The sequence below is a fragment of the Nuphar pumila genome, chromosome 12, assembly GCF_984573655.1.
Source record: "Nuphar pumila chromosome 12, dmNupPumi1.hap1.1, whole genome shotgun sequence".
In the NCBI taxonomy this organism is placed as follows: Eukaryota; Viridiplantae; Streptophyta; class Magnoliopsida; order Nymphaeales; family Nymphaeaceae; genus Nuphar; species Nuphar pumila.
The window spans coordinates 103,447,321-103,468,699 of NC_143260.1; the positions used below are offsets into that span (position 1 = coordinate 103,447,321).

Consider the following 21,379-nt stretch of genomic DNA (forward strand, 5'->3'; position numbering starts at 1 on the left):
TGTGCCCTACCCATTGATAGTCATATCCTTCACCTTAGTAATAAAAAGGGTTGAATATGGGCTTGGCGAAGCCTTGACCCAAAATTAGATCCTTATTCATGAAAACATGTATAGATTTGGATCCTATTTGTCACCGTTAAGCAAATACATCCATGGTTGATGTTGGGTTAAGATCCCCTACTAAATTACCAACTGGGGCTCCGCTTGTCTGACAGGAGTAGTTAGTGCATGACACATTGTGTTGGGACATTGCAAGTTCGAATCCCAATGATATGTGATTGTATAACCGATAGTGGTCTCCCTAACCCCAGCTTTCTCTCACCAAAAAAGGTGGTGGCAATGAAATTACCATGTTGCTCTCACAAGAAGAAAATGCACTTTTTTTTTATGTTCAGTACAAATTTTATTTTTCTACTTGTAAGAAATACCAATTCTTGTTTATTGTCATTTGATTGTTGAATATTAAAGCAAATAATTTTTTTTATTTTGTCTATGAGTTTTGCTGTTTGTAATGATGATAACCCGATAATGACGAGCTAAAAGAGTTGAGGTGGTTCGCCGAAGTAAGATTGTTTCTACTTAAAAAATTTATATAAGAACTCATCACAACCAGTCTGGGTGGTGTAGTTGGTTATCACGCTAGTCTCACACACTAGAGGTCCCCGGTTCGAACCCGGGCTCAGACATTTTTTATTATTGTCTTTTAAAACAATTATTTCATGGAACTGATGCAACTTTTTTAGAATATTCTAATTGCAGTAAGGAATAAATAAATGGTAATTTATGCACTACTTTTCCACAATAATGCTAAGAGTAAAACAAATACAGAAATTCTTCAATTCTTTTTTCTAAGTATCATGTCATTAGAAAAAATAACCAAGATATAATTTTTTTGAATTACATGGCTCCCCTCTGAATGTATCAGTATATTAACCCCTAATATCTATATGGGTTTCTGTTAGAACGATTTGAATCCATATCCAGAAAGGTCTATCCAATTCGTTATTTGCTTAATGTAATTGTTTATTATATATGCACATATTTTAGGTAAAGTGCGAATCTGAGTTGGATTCAGGTGCAACCAAGAGTTGGCTAGATCCACCCGAATCGGGCAGGATCTGGCCAATCAAAATCAGAAATTCAAACAGTAGTTCTGAATCCAGATCCGAATCCAAATCAGATCCCATGAGGTGAGGTTGAATCCAAATCTGAAATACATGTGGTGATATTGAATCCGAAAAAAAAGGAAAGACAAGCTACTTACATGTAAAAAAAACAAAACAACCCAATCATATTTTGATTCAAATCAATTCCAGATCTGACTTAACATACAAGTCCGAGTAATCTGATTAAAAAGATCTGAATCCGATCCAAATGCACATTCTGAGTTTGCTTAAAAGATCCAAATCCAGAAGTAACTATGTCGGATTCAGATCAAATATCTGATCCGTTTGCAGCCTTACTCCACCCAGACCCATTTTTGATAATCTTTCATGAAGCAATTAAAATCCTCAAGCGTGACCCACCTGACAGGTGGACCAAATTTGGATCTGGATTTGGTGGTTTGATCGCGTCCAACGAATGCATAATTTCAGGATCATGTAGGGAAAAAATGGCATGCCTTTTCATTTGCCACGTGTAAGTTTTTATTAATTTCTTCCACAATAACCTTCATATTCTGTTCTTTTTATCCTACATTCAGACGTGGCAGAAAACGGTTTTGTGCTTGACTGCTACGTATCCATTCTGGTCAAGTCTGATATTTAGTCAATCAGACTCTTGCAAGTGGGTTGGATTTGGTTAGATTATTTTCCGGTATAGATCAACTCTACTACATTGGATCTAATCCAGGTCCGTACTTGATTCTTGTCTAAATATGCATTTACATGATCCAGATCCTGTCCGACCCGTTTTCACCCCTAACTTTTGAACCGTTTCCATATCTATGTCACAAAGACACGTCGACACAAGGAACCCTAACGTGGTTTCGACTTGTAAGCTTGAAATTTGTTTAAAAAATAAGATGTGATACGGATTGTTTTAATTAATCAACAAAAAACTTGTTTTTGATATTTTAATATAAAAATGTATTTTTATTGAAACAGTATTTAAATTCATTTAAAAATAAAACAATACTAAAGTATGACAACTCGTGTCCATGTCCACGTGTGCCATCGTGTCTTCAAGTATTGTCATAGACACGACCCCAAAATATCGTGTCCCCGAGACAATGTTCCATATGATTCGTTCATTCAAGTCCAGATTCATGGTCGTTCGATAGATGGTCTTGGTTCAAATCTCATGGGTGTCGCCCTTTGAGCAAGCCTAAGTGTGGTGACTCCCTAAGGGTAAGAGGTAAGCCCACAAAATTTTAAGCGGCCAGGACAATGATTGTATGGTAGGCAGTGCCGACGATATGTATATATATATATATATATATATATTCAAAGTTTAAAATAATAAAATTTGGGTCATAAACTTGCTAAGTCAAGCTCAATGTGACAAATACCACGAGAAATACCATCAGATAGAGAGTCTCTAACACCCCTAAATATTTAACTAAAAAAATTAGAATAATTATTTTCTTGTAAAAATATTTGATTAATCTCTCAGTCAAATAATTTGGGCGAGTTACAAGTGATAACACAACTTTAATATCATTAGGCAAAATAAAGTCTTGTCTTGAATTATTACAAGTCATACAGATAATATAATTAATGAATTCAGTTATAATTCCTCAGGACATCCACAGAAGATATGATCTCATGACACCACCCACGGTGATGCCCACAATTGCTCTGATATATTTATCTGCTACCTGAAAAATAATAATTAATATGGGGTCAAACTACTAGTTGTCTGAGTAAGAAGCATAATATCAATATGAATGTACTCAGTGTAATGTGTACAAGTATATGTGCAACACATTATAATAATGATAATAAAATAATAAAATTCATGTAGGTTCTATGAGATTCATCCAATACAACCAACTTGTGGTTTGGGTACATAAAAAAAAAACATTACTGTTATGCATCTCATAAATAAACCACAACTATATTATAACATATGCATTATCAAGCAGTGTATGTACTTAATAATATTTAAAAGTAAATTGACTTTATGTTTCTCTTATTAATTACCCTATGGATATGCACAGGCATTCGACATCGTAGTGGGTTGAGACCGCATGAAAGTCTGCTATGTTTTTCCAATTAATACCATGTTGTATGGATACCCAAAGAGAACAATTCGCAACCCAGAGAATACTCCCAAATGGTAAGAACTAGAAATATGATGAACCATGAACACTTATGCAAAAGACTTAGATCTACCACCTAGGACATATTGGTAGTCTTGACCCCCTAACTTCGAGGACTAAGGACCAGGTGAGACACCTTACTCTTACAAAAATATATTATCCTATAGAGTTTGTACCATCTACCATCTCCAAGGTAGAACATGGATTCGATGACATACACCGACTTTCAGGTGTATCCAAAACCCTGAGAAATTGGTAACATATACCGTCTTTTAGGTATACCCAAAATCCTAGGAAACCAGTAACATATACCATTTTTCATATATACTCTGATTCCCGCAGTTTAAGATATATGTGCATATATTGAATTTTGTTTGTTTCTTCATACAAGTCATTGCATCATAAGAGATTTTCAGAATCTCAATCGTATACTCAGGGTGAATCTCATTATTCTCTTCACTCTTACCTTTTCTTCTAATTATGCACACATGGTAACCCCTTCAACCCTCTTCCAAGAAAATCATGAATTTGGAAGAAGGAGGATTTCCTTCCTAAATTGTATCTTGACCTTCCATTCTCTTTTCAAATTCCAAATTAACTCTTATAGTAAAAATGTTTGCTAATTAGAAGAATTTTATTCATGTTTCTGAAATAAAGATTTCAATTTCAAAAACCTTAATTGAGTTTCTTATTTTAGAATTTTTGACTAGCTTTTATTTTTCATAAATAAAACGTATACTCTTGCCACTTAATTCTAGATTTTTGTCAAAAAGAAATTATAGTGAAAAAAATAAAAATCCATGTGCATGAGGGATTTGAACTTGGATCACTCCCAAAAAAAGCAATGAATATCACAACTACACTATTGATCATTTCATCACAACTTAAGTCTCCATTAATTTATTTGTATCCATATAGGAGTTATAACGTTATAGTAGTTTTTTTTGTCAAAAAGAAAATGTAATGCCTTTTTACTAAAACCGTGCGTGAGTGTGTGAGGTGGAATTTGAACTCCGATTACCACTCAAGGAGGAAACACACCTCACCACAATGTCACTTCATGTATTGTTGCAATTATGTCTTCATAAATTTATTTATATACTTAATTTTTTTTTCTAATGGTTCTTGGATTCGTGTTGGATCTTCATAATAATTTGGATCTTATGAAACTCCTTAGTTGGATTTCAAATCTTGATTGGGTCACACGCTATTTTAGATCCATTAAGAATCCAGTCAAACTCTAACTGGGTTTTAGATCCATCCGAGATTTAAATTCACTTGCTATATCTAAATCTATGTGTTGGATTTGATATGACTCTATTCAGATCCAAGATCCATTTGGATCCAAGATATTTAATATAATATTATATTATCCTCTATATTCTGAAGAAAAATTTCCTTATATTTATTTCTATTTTTTTTTTTAAATTTACATCCTTTTTCCATTAAAAAAAAATTTGTCTCCAAAATTCATTACAATAACTAAACAACTAGACTAGGGTATCTTTCCTGAATTTCAGATCTAGTTTTTTTCTTGTATGTTCTTCAATGAAAATCTTTCAGGTAATTTCAAGGGTCAAATCTATTTTATTTATTCTATACATGTGTATATATATATATATTTCATCACTAAATATAAATTCTCACTTATGACTTATGCAAAAATTCTTATAATGCTCATCTATGTAGTATCCTTATAACTATACAAGGGATCAAAGTATGCGTGTTATTCTAAATGAAAACTTTAACCCAAATAAACATTTAAATCTTGTGTCTCATTTAGAGTATTTAGAGTCCTATTCAGGATATCTAAAACCCCTTTCCGAATTCATAATGACATTGCCTTTATCTAACATGATGTTAAATATGACCTAAAGATTTTAATTGAGTCTAATATTATTCGGTATTCAACTCATATCTAAATTTTGATTCGTTAGATCTTGTATCTTTGGTAGGATCCAATTAAAGTTTGGTATTGGATTTAGGATCTGTCTTTAAATAAGTAAAGTCTACATACGACAAAATGTAGATATTAATGCATAACACTATAAGAATTTAAATTAGTCAAATTCAAGTGCTAAAACTTATAATCATTCAATTGAAATTCAAATCCAAAATATATATTTTTATTTTCAAAAAACATAAATAGCAAAAATTCTCAGTTTATATATTTATTCTAGTTCACTATCCAAAGATTCTTCATCATTCATCCTCACTTAGCATTGTGGTTGCTGCCGCAACTACTAACGGGGCTGGCCTTCCTTGGTTGCCCGCTCTCTGCCATTTGTTTGCCTTCTTTGGCTTCCAGTGTGTTTAGACATATTTTATTTGGGTAGCTTGTGAATTGCTTGAGGTACTCCCTCTTATTGCTTGTGCGCTTCGGCTTTGACTGAGCATCCTTCACCTCATTTGCTGTGTTACTGAGGAGTTCATCCCTCACTTATACATTTTGTAAATTCATGGAGTTTGAGGCTTTAGTGGTGAGATTCTCCATTGTGATCCGCTTTTTAAGATCGGCCTGCTTCTTGCGACACTCACGAAAGAAGTATCTTGTCTTGTAGTAAAAAAGGTCACCTGTATCTCGAGGGCACAATTGTCCCTTATGGACATGATGTCCCTTCTAATAATAATGTTGATTTAGCCTTAACTATGGATTGTCCCCTGTTCGCTTGTACTTGTTAGCGAATGTGGTAAACCTTTTTTCACTGTTCTTTTGATACTTGCTGGCCTCCAATCTTCTTCTTGTGATCCAGTGAACGGTTTTCCCTGTAAATATCCAAAAAAAAGATTCAGATCCGAGTTCAGAAAAAAAAATCTGTGGCTGGCGGAGACCGAAACAGGATCTGGGTCCACCATGATCCGGTACAACCACAACCCGTTTGAGGTCGGCGCGTACAAAGCGAAAAAGAAGAAAAATTTTAAAAGTCCAAAAAATAGAAAAAAAACTGCTCCGATCGTCTTTGGAGTTTCGGATTCCGAACGTTTCATTTCCTTCCCTGCGGGAAGATTGAACGATCGATCGATCGATCGAGTAGGGTTTCTTAAGGGAAAGATAGAGCGGGAAAGGCCAATCTAGGGTTAGGGTTTTTCTGCCTTCTGTTGGAGGATCGGCTAGGGTTTTTTGGGTTTTTTCTCTCTTTTGTTGGAGGATCGGATTGAGTTTTTTGGGGTTTGGAGGATCGGCTAGTTTTTTTTTTGTTTTTTTTTTGGGTGGGGAGGGGGGAATTGAGGAGATGGATTGGGGGAATGTGACGGCGGAGGATCTGGCTGAGGCGCTGAGGGAAGTGGATTGGTCGTCGCCGCCGCGGCCGCTCACTGAATTCTTCTCGAGGTTCACTATCCCAAGATCCTACGCCAAGTGGAACAGCCGCCTCAAGTGCAATCTCTACTAGTAAGCAACCCCCCTGTCCTCTCTCTGTTCAAGTTCGTCAGGATTCGTAATAGTTGTGTTGATAATTTCTTTATTGTTGTCAAGCTCAGTGAAATTATTGTTTCCGACGTTTGTTTCGCAATTCACATCCGTGGGGAATCGTAAAATTTTCGGTTATACAATCTCTCTTGGTTTTGAACCTCGGGAATCCATAATTGTTGGGTTGTAATGCTTGGTTTCTTTATTGTTATCGAGCTTAGTAGAATTAAGTAATTTTTGTTTGTTGTTTGTTTGAATTTTCCACTGTGTTATCTCGATTCTATGTGGGTTTCTTGTTTTTGGTTGTTGTTGTTGTGGAAGTTTGGGTTCGGATGGGTGATGACACAAACAAGGAAAAATTTGCGTAATCTTGGTTGTGTTTTGTCGCTTCTCTAGCGTTGTGTTTATGGATTATTTTGTAGAGAATTTGGGAATTGGCGTTTATTGTGGGAGTCATTTAGTTAGGAAGTGTGAAAATGTTGTGGGATGGGTTTTATCTTATGAGCATTTATAATTTACTATTAAGTTTGTTGATAAATGATCGGGTTTAAGGACCTTGGATTTGTACATATCCGCTAGGATTTTTATCTTCTTCTAATTTCTTTTCAGTGACGTGGATTGCTTTGATTTCTTGAGTTTCATCTGTTGGTGTTCTCTCAAGAGTTTATGATGTGGTCTACTCACAGTGACAAAAGTTCAAAACAGAAAGATAATAGCAGTTGAGTTCTCATGAGAATTTGGAACTTTTATCTTGTATTTTTTACGGACAAAATATTGATAGATTAATTAAAAGATTAGGAAAATGTAAAAATAAAATAAAAATAAAATAAAAATAGAAATTCATAAAAGATACAATACACCTTTCCCTGGGAAATAGCCACGTGAGGTTTACTTTTAAATAATAATATTGCAATATTTTAGACGTTTAAAATGATGACTAAAATATCTTTTCTCATGATATTTTCAAAATATCACCGATGCTTGTCATTATGGTGGTAGCAAAGAGGCATTGCACTTTGAATCAGTGCCTCTCGGACTCTCCAACTTCTATAGAAGCGAATATGGTTGCAGGATATACACATGCTCTCTATGTCCAATTTGTCTTAATCTACCAGAGTAGGAAGTAGCAACACTCTATCTACTATAGTGTTCCAATGAGCAGTTGCTACAAGTCACATACTACTCTGTTGTAAGATTGCAATTTCTAAGCTTAGAATTACAAGGAAACACCTTCCTTAATGGGACCTTTTGTTGCCTTTAGGCTTGTTATTATAGACAGAGATTTGTTGAGGTGGATATAGCTGTTTAAATCAAGTTTTTCATTTGCAAAAGAAAAATCAGGTTTTGGAAAATCAGGCACCAAACCTGTATGGTGAACGGTTGTTTTTAGTAGTTGGTTCAAATTGATCAGTGTCATGTTGTTATAAACACGTTAACCAAATTCAGGAATTGTTTGTATAATAATATCGAGATCCACCAGGAGGTTGCATGGAATGACTTATATAACATAGAACACCAAATTTGCATAAAGGGGCTAATTTGTCCTGAAGTTATTCACTCAGGACCGCGTTTACCTAGTTGTGTGTGTGTATGCATGTGAGATAGTGAGAGATTTTTTGTCTTCAATTTGCTCAAACCAATTAGGCTTTCTCATTCTTTTTCTTTGATAAATCCTAGCTCTACTTTGCTTTCATACTTAACTCTATATGTGGTCCTCCATTCTTCCATACTTTACTCCAACTTGTGGAAGAACCTGATTTTTACTGTTATCCCTGTCCTACCTCTTTTGTGGTTTTGAGGCCAAACCAGCCAGTTCAAGCAGTTCAAATGTTTTTTATTTTAGAAAAAGTGGTTCCAAATATAGTTACCTTCATTTTGACTATAAAATCTCTTTCTACTTATGCTAGTATGTACTAGGTTAGGTTTACAGTCAATTTGTTGTTTAGCTGATAGTTTTTTTTCCTGGTCGACTGAACTTTTTATTTCTAATCTCGCCATTCTTTTTTATGCCACAGGCATGGAAAGTCGTTCATCTGGTAATGCCTTGTGTCTTTTGACTTGTTTTTGCACTATTCATTTTATGATCTGCGTGACTTTTTCATTCAATCAACATGCTTTTGCTTTATGATGATATATATTTATTTTTTCTTATCTTGAGTTTGCATACTTTATGAGTGATGCTTTAATCATTATGGTTGGTTGACTTCTGGTTTCTGATATTGCATGCTTTGCAGCTATCGGACTAACTACTTCATTATGATAACATTTATACTTGGTAAGATTAGCATAATACTCTCTCTCTCTCTCTGTAACTTAGATGCTTTGTTTGACATGAACTCCTACTAACTCTTGTTTTTCTGTTTTCCATTTGACTGTAGGGATGGGGTTTCTTAGGAAACCAATTGCTCTTGTGGCTGCTATTTTGGCAGGTTTAGCTATTGCCTTCTTGAACGATAGGTAACTTTCACCTCTCTTAGAGGTTTCCTTCTGTTTCCACTTTGCACTTTGGCTCAAAATGAACTTGACATACTTGTTTCTATTGTTCTAGTGTTTCTTGTGTCAGAAATGTTGGTTTCAAGGGTTGATCCAGTTAATCCCTTTTAATGTTGTATGAGTTTGTCCTTTTTTCACCTTCTAAGGTTTTCATCTAAATCTCCTTTTGGCCATTCTTTTGAGTGAATCTAATGTTCATCAGTTGGAATATGGTACTAGCATAATTTAGGATCAGATTTTATCCTACTTATCAGGCAGGCTATCGAGTTGTCTCTGAGAAGCCATTTTGGCCAAATTGTTTCTAGTAGAAAAATACCAGAACAAGCAATTTCCTTTGTACCTTTGGATATTGAGTTATCATTTGCATTTATTATGTTACATGGTGAAAATGTCAACGATTCTTGTATGTCGCATAATAGGTCCCATTTTTCTACTTCTGTTTGTTTCATTTCATTTTGTGGGTAGCAATTTATTTAGGCTGCTGATTTCCTGGATATCACTGACACATTAAATTTACAGCTTTGCAGTTAGTTTTAATGAGAAGGTGACAAGAACTATGAGACGATTCTCTCCACATTTGGCTGCAAAGATGAGACCCCCAATCACGTAAGCCTTCTTGTCCGGTTTCTTATTTGCACTTTCTTCCATTTGAGTTCAAAAGTTGGTTGTTCTAATGCATGAACAAGGTCATCAACTCTTTATGGATGCTGCAGCCCTGTTATCCGTGGACGTCCATCTGTGAGGAGAACAATACATATCTGTGGTCGACCTCGTTGGATGTTTGTTCTGGCTCTATCAGCTGGTATGCAAATTATGAACTGTGATTTGGTTAGATGAAGATTTAGTTGTTGGAGCAAGTTGAAGAAAACATTAATCACTTAACTATTTGAGCTCTCTTGTTCTTTTTGCAGCAAGTAGTACCCTGTGGTTTGTTTCTTGTGGTATCATCACTGTGCTATGTGCATTTCTTATAGGCCTTCTAGGTAATGCTTTTGTATCCTTTGTATTTTTTGACTTGATCCTTTTTTTATTGCAATCTCTTATAACCCTTTACATTTGAACAGCGACTTTTCTTCACGCAAGCTTCAGAACACCTAACTTGAAAGCTCGTTTGAATACATTCCGTGAAGAATTCAGGGCAGTGTGGCGGAATTATAGCGAGTTGTAGTGTGAAAATACACTCAGTGGCTTATATATCTATGTAAGTCACTTCTTGACCATGTTAGTTTGCATTAGCATGGAAATTGGTTAAAAGAGTTATGTACATTTCTTTCTTAGATTTCATTAAGAGCTTTAGCTAGGATGCATGTAAAATATTATTTTATCCATGTATCAGTGTTACATAATGTTGGCTGTTAGTGTGGTACAAAATTTTCTTCATTTTACAAGGATGATGGCACATCATTTTGCTGGTTATCTGGCATTACACTTTTTCAGATGCAAATATTTATCAGTATTGTCTGTTTGTCTGGGTTACAATAAAACATATGCATATGAAATGTACTGAGTTCTAGTTTTAAATTTCAAACAATTCATTGATAAATGCTATTTTTTACATACGAAATATATTTTTATATTTGGTGATAATACACTTAACAATCACTTGCGATTTTGATTGCAAGATATTTAACTGCTTGATGTACTGCTCTGGTTAGGGACACTGCCTTTTTCTCATGGTTGGAAACTTTTGCTTCACTTATTTTGGGCTTTTCTTTTCTCTCATATTTTTCCTCCAATATTATCCACTTCAAACGTTTACTCTCAGATGCTTGATATGGCATGGGTCTTATCTGTGGGCTATGAATACAGTAATTTTGGCTACTTATTCTAGGAAAAATAGTCTGTGCTTGTTCACCCATCTTATTAATTTTTAGAGAGTGTATGAACTGGTTCTGCAATGCAGGTTATTTACTTGTGAATTTGTTTACAATGTGTATGAGCACATAGCTATGTCAAACCCCTTCTAATGTATATCTTGCATTCTACAATTGTTCTCATGCACAAAGCCAAACTAATGCTTTTACCCTTTGTTGGATTTACCCCATTTCATGCTTTGACATTTTAGTTGTTTTGTGAAGGCTCAGTTGAATTGTTTGGTCGACATGGTGTCCGTGTTGATTGATTTACTCTTTTAACTGGTGGGTTCTGTAATGAAACAAGAACAAGAGCAAATGAGTCTCTCTTATAAGCTTACAAGACCACAACTAAATCACAATGGACTGCTAATGGGTCAATGCACATCACCCACACAAGGGTCAAGAGGATGAAAAATAAATGCTCTTTGTATTACAAATGCTTGAGAAAGTATAGAGAGATACAAGGGGAGAACCCCTATTTATAACAAGAGAAACAGAGAAGGGGGCAGCCCAACTAGCTGTTTGGCTGGCTCCCAACGGTCGCATTTGTGACTGTTGGGAGCAGCTCCAACAGCTAGTTGGAGTTGTTCCTATCATGTACAACAAAAAATATAAAAAGATAAAAAACAAAAAATAAAAGGACGCAATCAGCCCCTAATGGGCTGACCACTATTATAAAGTAAAATGAGTGAAACACCTTTGATGTGTATTTCGGTTTACATACGTATGAACATATATATATACACACAATCTTAACATCCCTCCTCAAACTCACGGTGTAACAACCGAGAGTTTGCCATGTAGGAAGTGAAAGCTAGGTAACAAGAGTGCTTTAGTGAAGAAGTCTGCCAGTTGATACTCAGATGGTACATATGGCAATGTGATGGTCTTCTTTAGAAATTCCTCATGAACGTAGTGGCAATCCGTTTTAATGTGTTTGGTCTTTTCATGAAATGTATGATTGCTTACCATGTAAACTACGCTCTTGTTGTCGCAATATAATCTTGAGGGTTCTGCAATGTGAACTCTCAAGTCTTCTAACAATTGTCTCAACCATACTAATTCAGGCGCAGTTGTTGCCATGGCACATTACTCTGCTCCAGTGGAAGAGAGTGACACCTTTTGTTGCTTCTTGCATCTCTATAATATTAGAGAATTACCTACAAAAACACAATAACCAGTCATTGAGCATCTATCGTTCACATCCCTTCTCTAATTAGAATTAGAATATGCAATAATTTCTAACGAGAAAGAGGATAAAGGAAACATCCCATACTTTACTCATATGTACTGTAGTGAGAGCATGCTTGAATTGACTAATACATTTCGTAACCGAAGAGTTTTTTCATGTGCTAAACTTAATCTTGATGCGGGATCCATGTAAACTTTCTCATTGAGATTACCATTCAAAAAAATATTTTTTACATCCATTTGGAAAATGGGCAATTTTTTAATTGATGCTATAGAAATAAGAGTTCTTACAATAGTCATGTGAGCGACTGCGGCAAATGTCTCATCATAGTCTATTCTATATTCTTGACTATATTCTTTGGCTAATAGTTTTGGCTTTATATCTTTCTAATGTCCCATGACTTTTAGTTTTAATCTTTTAGACTCATTTGAATCTTATAGTTTTCTTCCCTTTAGGGAAAGATTGAATTTTGGCTTTTATAAAGCTTCCAATTCATCATTCATTTCTCTAATCCATTCTGGATAATTTTTTTGCATCATGGTAAGACGATGGTTTTACATATAAGTGCATAGCCATTAGACATATTCTATATTTGGGTTAAAAAAAATCATATGATACAAATCTACTAGAAGCCTTTGAAATTCTCATAGATCTTCTAATACTAGAGGAATCTAAATCTTGATTTTGAGAATGTCTTTCTAAAGCACATGGATGATGGTCTTTGGTACGTCGAGTATAGATTTGAATTTGACTATGAGGTTGGTCTATATTATCAAAATCCTCATTCTCATTCACATGTGCATCATGAGTGTCCTCATTGTCACTCTCATACACATCATGAATGTCATCACAACTTACATGCTGATTGACAAAGTAAAAAAAATGAATAGTCACAATGTTCTTGGATTTTTTCTTTTCCAAATCCATTTTCGTTTTCAAGAAGCATGACATTTTTTGAGATATATAGTTTCATCCTTTTAATTTCATAACAACTATATCCTTTTTGATTTTCGACATAACCTAGGAAAACACAAATACAAAGTGAGACCAGCTCTACTAAGCTTGGAAGCCCACTCTTAAATGGAGACAGGGGTCAGTTATATGTTATGGTGTGCTAACAGTGCTTCATGACTGTAAATCTATGGTTGACATCATCAGAGGTAAGGGAGACAGTTTACTTTTTTGGCATGACACATGGTGCGGGGACAAGCCATTGTCCATTAGATTCCTTGAGTTATACTCCCTAGCCAATCACAAGAAAACTTATTGAAGGACAACATGATGGAGACTTGATGGTTCAATTCAGTGGACCTCTCAACAGGTTGGAATATCAACAGTGGTTCGACTTGTTGCAAATGCGCTCTTCTCATCACACAACCTTTTTGCCAGACATAATAAGCTGGAGATGCGAAAAGCATGGGATTTTTTGTCTCCTCCATTTGTGCCTTGAGCTATGCAGAGCGTAGTCCATTTCCAAAGCAGTCATTGTGGGGTTTTGGACCTTTCCTTAGAGCCAGGATACTTGCTTGGCTTGTATCACTGCAAAATAATCTTAAGAAGAAAGGAATCCAATTGGATAGCTATCTATGTGAATCATAAGAGGAATCAATTCCTCACTTATTTGCACAATGTGAAGCTTTTCGATGGATCTTAAACCTGGAGTGACCTGGAATCTCGCACTTGACTGAGGAGGTCGATCCTATTCGAGTTCTCATTCTTGGGCCTTCGTGTGCTCAGCACAACAGTAAATGGTGTTGAATGGAGCTTGTTCTCTGACCATGTCAATTCTGTCTAAGATTATTAAGGACGTCCTTGTTTTTGTATGCATCAAGTGGCCAGGTTGTGACAACAGGTGGATCAGGGAAAACAAGCTGGGATGTAATCCTTAGTCGATCCATATAGATCAAGGTTTTACAGTACCATATCATTACCCATATCGGTCAGATCCAAAATAAGATACTCATCGTATCGTAAAAAATCATAAATTTATAATAATTAATTTTCAAAATTTTAAAAAAATCCTGAAAAAAACATAGAAAAAATTTCAAAAAAAATCATAACACATGAGACAATGATGAATTGCACAATATACAACTATAACATCACATATGAAGCATTTATGTATCTATGGGCTGCATAAGATATCATAACCAAGTTTTTTAAAAATAACACATGAAACAATAACCAAGTTTTTTAGAAATATACCATCAATCATCATCATTATCTTCTTTTTTTTCTCCTCCGACATTCACATCATCTCCAATGTACGTGGAGTCTCCATCATCTACGTCTTGAGTTCCTTTTACGTTTATCCCCTCTCTCTTGCGCACATATCAGTCCCCAAATCGCTCTCACGAGCCCTAGGGTGTGTGGATACCTTTCCAATAGCTTCTATATAAATGAGAGAGTCGGCCCTCAAGAGGTCTTTAAAACCCAAAAAGGAAAAAAGACGATTTGGCACTTTTTTAAGTGCGCCAATACTTCGTATCGTACGATACACCCATTACAAATACAATATGCACTCGTATCATGATACGAGTGTGTATCGTATCAATATTTTTCATAGTAACAATACATATCGTATACATACATTATTTTTCTTGGGCATTCTGAAATCACGTGCGTGACTGTGGTGCAAGAAATGGTTAGGGAGTTCTGTTTTTAATCTGCTGAACAATTGTAAAACCTCTCTCTGGGTTTTGTACTCTGCTTTTTTTCTGGCAATGCAACACCTCATCGTCTGGCTGGTAACTCTATTCCACCGTGTTGCTCTTTCTTCTCAATAAATTCATTCTATTCATAAAAAAACAATTATATGCTTGTTTCTTTTTGTAGGCTTTCCTCATCAATAATGACAAAATAAATAAAATGTTGTAAGGCATGCATGTGAAGGCATTAACTTTCTGTTGTTTCATCTCTTTGATTGGTAAAAATTGAATTGAGCTCAAGATCCATCCCCCCCTCATTAAGATCTTGTACCTCTGGGAAGCTATCTATTTATGAATTCCAGTCACTATGTTTCTGGTGCGGCTCATAGAAAACAGTTACGAAGACCAGCTTTCTTCTAGTTTCTGTTTAGGGTTTGCAACAACCAAAACTTAATTTTTTGTTGAAAGAAGGGAATTTCTATTATTAGAATGCAGACTGCATTTGACCTTTTGAAAGATTTGTAATGAAGTATGCAGAAATGTGTAACAAGAATGCTTATTCACAAGGTCCAATAATGGACAAGCACTAACGCACAAAGGAGAATATAGAAATAGTCCACTAAGGGACAATACAAGAGGCCTTAAAAATGGCTACACATAAAATATAGACTTTATTGAATGGGAGCTCAAAGAGCCATGAAATACAAGAGAGGGGAATCCCCTATTTATACAAGAAGAGACATAAAGGGAGCCATTGGGATTTGGGGGCTCCCACATATTGTCGTTGGGAGCCCCCAACGGTCATATGACCGTTGGGGGTCCCAACGATTATATGTGAGACCCCCAATGCTTTGAATAAAAAACATTTTAAAAAAAGGAAAAGATAAAAAATAAAAAAATAAAAAAATAAAATATCCTATTTAACAAAAATAGTTGTTTCTAAAACAGCTATGTGAAATTACAAAAATATCCCTATCGGGTATTTCACACATTATATATATATATATATATATATATATATATATATATATATGTGTGTGTGTGTGTGTACATATATTTTAACAAGATTATGATTTATATTGATCTTCAACAGCGTTGGAGGCGGATTACACATGAATTATAAGGTGTTAGAAGACTTTTTAGCTGTTTTTTTTTCCTGTTTAATACTGTGTACTTAATGCCATGAGAAATTTCCAGTGTCATCTTGAATCTGTAGGTCTCGAGGTTGACTGCTGGATTTATACCAAGTATCCTCTTATTTTATTTAATATAATGCATCTTAGCTGGTTAAGATCATAAAATGGTCGCTGTTGCTTTGTGAGTTTTGTATGCATTTGCTAAGCTAGCAAAATGCAAGCTCTCCTAGATTCTGAAATAAACCAACTGTATTACGAAAGGACTAACTTCACATGGTTTTGCCAAGCTAAAAAGTACTCTTTTCCATTTTCTGGCTTATATATTTTTAGAAGAAAGCTTATCGTCGGAAGTCTATAAAGGTTAGAAACTTTGGTTTCGTGCTTCCATCTGCCATCTACATGATTTGAGTATCTTCCTGAAAACTCCTTGATCCTTTGTCCTCTTCATTGAAATCATTAGCTCTGTAATTTGAATTTTTCATGAGAGGGCTGGTGTTGCATGGATGGCTGCTTTGTGATACATTGTAAGGGTAAAATGAGAAATGTAGATGTAACCACCCATCTTCTATCTTATCTATCTAGAAGTGCTTCCCCGTGTTTACGAGCTAAGCAATGTCTAGGCGGCTTGTTGAATGTAGTTGCTTGGAATGAGATATTGACAATTTAAAGTATTCCATGTGATGGCAAATTTGTAAATCCTACCAAATCAGAGAACCTAGAATAACACCAATGATGGCTATCAGGCAATTTTCTGAATACATGTCAATGGGTCCATAATGTTAAATGCAGTGAAAGATTGGAAGCAGTTATCGGCAGGGATCTTTTAGGTCATGTCTAACAGCCAATTTTGGACACTGCAATGCATGCTGCGAGCATCATCACTTTCTAAGATACTGGGAAAAGAGAAAGGCTATTATGTACCACGTGCCAGCTCCGAGGCTGAAGGCTGTTGGTAGCTAAGGCACATTAGACATCAATGTGGCATTGCAGTTGCATATTCAGATTTGTTATTCACCACATTGCATAAAGGCACATTAAACATCAATGTAGCATTACAGTTTCATGGTTATATTTGTTCTTGGTCACATTGCATAAGGACAGATTCTTGCATCTAAAGAGATGAAGGGTTTCTACACTGGAGCTACTAAACCTAACATGAAGTTGGCTGGCAATGCCTTTGGATTTGGTTTCTCTGCGACTGTTTGTGACTCCAAAATGATGGGAAGCGGTTGTTTGAATTTTAATCATGGGTTTTGAAGACCATACATATATTGTTGGCTTTTCGTTTCTTTGTTTTTTATTTAAAATTTTGTAATTCAATTAGTTAGGCAGTTTGAAGTTCATCATCAATTGGACGAGGCATGTTTGGGATCTCAGTCACCATAAAAAAAAAGATCTTCATCGCTGTGCTTGCATTTGCCATTCATTCTTTTCTAGTGTTCACCTTTCTGTTTAATTTATTTCATTTTGTTTCTCCTTATTCTTTTTCAGGCTCATTAGGTCACGAGTCATGACAATGGCACTTGTTTGAATCTTCAGTAATCTGTGATCACGATGAATCACTACAGGAGGTTATGAAGCCTGCAAATATGTACAGAGATGGTCTGTAAGTCATGGTCATGTCTTGGTAGGATAAATTTTCTGTAAGATTGGTTTGATTAATGAGCAACATGATCTATCGTACTTGGTTGTATTTCCTTAATTTGTCAATTATTAACCAAAAGTAATTGCTTATATTAATTAATGGCATGGCCATCTATCCAGTGCATGTTGTCCTTTACTACAGCCAGTAGATACTCTGGATTGGCACACTAAAACTTTTGGTAAGTGGTTTAGTGTAGTGTGGTTCTTCTTCTTGGGTATTCTAAACCTGAATGGAGTGTATGATTTCTTCATTCCATGGATCTAAAGAAATGCTATAAAAAAACATCTTCAGAGTTCTTTATGGTTTATCTAATTTAACCATGTTTGAGTTGGATTGTTGATTTCAATGCTGTTGTACATGGTGGGGCTACTTCAAACCTTGTTTCGAAGCAGCTCTCTTGAGTGTTGGACAGAGTCACTATGAGGAATGCATCTGTTGCTGTTCATAGCAAGATGAATAGTTCTCGTCATTAAGATGGTTCTGGCTTTTTTAATTCTGTCAATCCTAACCGCTGCATTTCAGTTGAGATTTATTTTGGAACTTAGGTTTTTGTTTTGTTTGAGATCTTAAGCTTTTGATGAGAGGTGAGATTTTGATTTCCATTTGTGCCTCATTTCTCACATGCAAGCAAACTTAAGAAAATGGGGTTTGTGGGATTCAAATCACATTTGTGGCCATTTTACTCACTTTTCATGTGATTCTAGATCGCATTGTCCACCTTGTGGTTTGGAATCTTATGATTTTCATCCAAATCAGGTGATCTCAGATCACGAGATGTAAACAAAGGCGCCTAAACATAAGTTGTCATATTTGTGGTGAAAGCTATCTAACATGTATATGTTATGTAACAATATCAAAGGGGGAAAAAGGGGAGTAGGATCCAATGTTGTGAAAATCTGTTTCACTAGTGAATCAGTTTCTTTAAAAAATGAAAAAAATCTAATCGATCTTGAATCGGCCCTTTTTTACTGTCAGATGGCATTAAGTAAATAAAAAACAAAAAAAAACTAAAAAAAAACTAAAAAATTAACCCCCTTAAAATTATTTAAAAAATATAGTAAACTTATTAGACCTTGAATCGGCCCTTTTTTACCGTCAGATGATATTAACTAAATAAAAACTAAAAAAACTAAAAAAATTAACCCCTTAAAATTATTTTAAAAATATAGTAAACTTATTAGACCTCGAATCGGCCCTTTTTTACCGTCAGAGGTTCACACATTTTAAGAACATTCGCAATAATGATATGCAAAGGTCGTAAAGGATGTTCTACATTTTGAAGACATTCACAATAATGATATGCGGGGAGATCTTTCCATATTTGTGAATGTCGCATTCCTATTAAGATTTGAAATTTGTCAATGTAAAAAAAATTTAGAATATTGTTTTACTGACTTTAGACCGGAACTAGTTTATATAAACCTTATGAGATTAGGGTATGGTTTTTCTTGTGAAAGATCCAGTCAAACCAGAATCTGAACCAAATACCAACACCTCTTAGTAGGATTCGGGTTTGAACTCACTCATTTTGGTGGGCTCCAACCCGTTGTCAACCCTACCTGTGCATACACACAACAGAGCAGAGCTCCATCTTGTTTCAAACCAAATCTGACCTATATGGTTGGATGCAAACAGTGTATATCCAAACACAAATGGCATATCATTATTGTGAATATGAACTTTTTTTAACTAAATACTCACGATGTACGACCTCCGAAAATATGATAAGAACTTCATAGCCATTAGTGTGAATAACGTTAAAATGCACAAACCTCTTTTAACTATACGTTTGCATATCATTATTGTGATACTATGTTCTAAAATTTCATAAATCTTGGCTCATATAATAATTAGACCTTATGACTCTGACCTGGATAATCCATTGGACCTTTTCTTTTGTTACCAAACCTTGACCCTGGTGGATGTGGTAAAAGTTGGGATTGAGTCATACCCAATCCATTGACACTCCTAGTTTGAGCCTTTGAGGGATGAACAACATTTTTAATAAGCTAACAAAAAAAAATACATTTTAAACTCTATTAAAAATTCCTTTAAATATTATATTATTTGAAAACATATATAAAATAATGATCGTACTATTCTTAGAGGTTGGTAGTTAAACAATAAACATATATAAGCATTCCTTGTCATCCTACCCCTCTCCACCCTCGTGATGAAACTCGAGTTGGATCCAAGTTTCATACGAAAATTCATAAAGCATACCTGGCCCATATCATATTCGGACCTTAAGTCTCCTACCTGGATAATTCATTTGTTTCCAAACCTTGACTCTATTGGATCCGGTACAAGTTGGGATTAAGTCATACCCAACCCATTAACACCCCTAGTTTGAGGGCTTAGCAATATTTTTAATATGAGAAAAAAAAATACATTTTAAACTCTATTAAAAATTCCTTTAAATGTTATGTTATTTGAAAACAAATATAAACAGGAATGCTTTTTATTATGCTCATTCCTCTTCCTTTTTACTCAAGAGGACATTTTACAATAAAATTATTTATTAGAAAATATAAAAATAGAAAAACAATAAAAATATAAAAATACAAAAAAATAGGAAATTATAAAAATTAAAAGTGTTAATGCCATTATAAAATCATGATATTTTAAAAAATGATGACGTGTGAACATCTTTATTTTGTTAGGATTGTTTCATTTGTTGAACATATAACAATAAAATTATGCTATTTTAATTACTTTCAAAATATCACTTGCATTTGTTACACTGCTTATGGTGTCAACATGCCAGGTATCGGACCCATCAGTCTGTACCCAAACCCACTCACGTAACTAATTACCAAATTTGAGTTCGGGTCGGGTAAAAAAATCTCAAACCTGGATCTATATAATTTAAAGAGCTTAAGGTCCACTAAACATATAAAAACAAGTCAAACCAAGTCTGATTGGATATCTAAAAAAAAAAAACATAATCCAAAACCAGGTCTGAACATTATTCGGGTTAGGTTCAGGTCAACCGGAACAATATTCGGGTCAGCATTTTTTGACCCATACCTGAGTATTCAAATTCGGGTAGGGTTGGGTCGCTCAGACAATGAACTCCAGACTTCTAATCCATTTACGGCCTCGCCATGTAGTGATTGGCGAAGTCACAAAGACACGGTAAGACCGAATATGTGACTCGAGTTCAGACACACATGTTTGATTTTGTTTTTTCAAAAAACAAGACACGGCAATGTTGATTTTCTGCATATTTTAATTAATAAAAAGCTATTTTTTGATGTTTTAAAATATAAAAACATAATTTTAATAAAGCATTGTAAATAAGTAATCAATAATATTTAAAAGATTAAACTAATGTGTGCACTTGTTATAATTATGGTTGTGTCGTACCGTGTCCGATTCGTGTCACTTATGATGCCTTTAAACGAAGTGTTATTGTGACATTGGTGTTGGGGGACAAAGCACCCAGAGGGGCTCGCGTGGCTTGAACTTTGTTCTGGGGACGTACACAACTGAGCCCAGTTTAGGAGTGTCAATGGGTTCGGGTTTTACCCGGACCCTACTCATACTAAACCCTATAAGGTCAAGGTTTGGTGGTAAATACGAAGGTTCAATTAGAATCCGGATCAGACTTGAAGGGTTCGACTAACTTACAGAGCTGGGTATGGTTTGTGAAATTTCATACTATACCCAGGCCCGACCGGAGTTCCGACTAAGATCCTCAAATTTTCAATGTAAAAAAAGTTTAAAAAATATTAT

At 35.0% G+C, this 21,379-nt stretch overlaps 1 protein-coding gene and 1 non-coding gene across 2 annotated transcripts; both read left to right on the forward strand.

Annotated features, from left to right (window-relative positions):
• Positions 1-612: 612 nt before the first annotated feature.
• Positions 613-686, forward strand: TRNAV-CAC (transfer RNA valine (anticodon CAC)). The gene has a single exon. It is a non-coding gene; the product is annotated as a tRNA-Val (tRNA).
• A 5,502-nt stretch (positions 687-6,188) lies between these two features.
• LOC149821406 (PRA1 family protein A1-like) lies at positions 6,189-17,736 on the forward strand. Its single transcript, XM_089983679.1, has 8 exons — positions 6,189-6,653; positions 8,906-8,946; positions 9,050-9,128; positions 9,684-9,770; positions 9,878-9,966; positions 10,076-10,147; positions 10,229-10,365; positions 17,488-17,736. Exons 1-7 carry the CDS (start codon positions 6,496-6,498, stop codon positions 10,330-10,332), a joined length of 630 nt encoding a protein of 209 aa, XP_089839805.1. The 5' UTR covers positions 6,189-6,495; the 3' UTR covers positions 10,333-10,365; positions 17,488-17,736.
• The last annotated feature ends 3,643 nt before the right edge of the window (positions 17,737-21,379 follow it).

What these genes read in the sequence shown, in the direction of transcription:
- LOC149821406 (XM_089983679.1), top strand. Translation starts at nt 6,496, where the DNA reads ATGGATTGGGGGAATGTGACGGCGGAGGATCTGGCTGAGGCGCTGAGG. An exon ending in CTCAAGTGCAATCTCTACTA is followed by an intron (nt 6,654 to 8,905) that starts GTAAGCAACCCC and finishes CATGCTTTGCAG; the next exon opens with CTATCGGACTAACTACTTCA. An exon ending in TATGATAACATTTATACTTG is followed by an intron (nt 8,947 to 9,049) that starts GTAAGATTAGCA and finishes ATTTGACTGTAG; the next exon opens with GGATGGGGTTTCTTAGGAAA.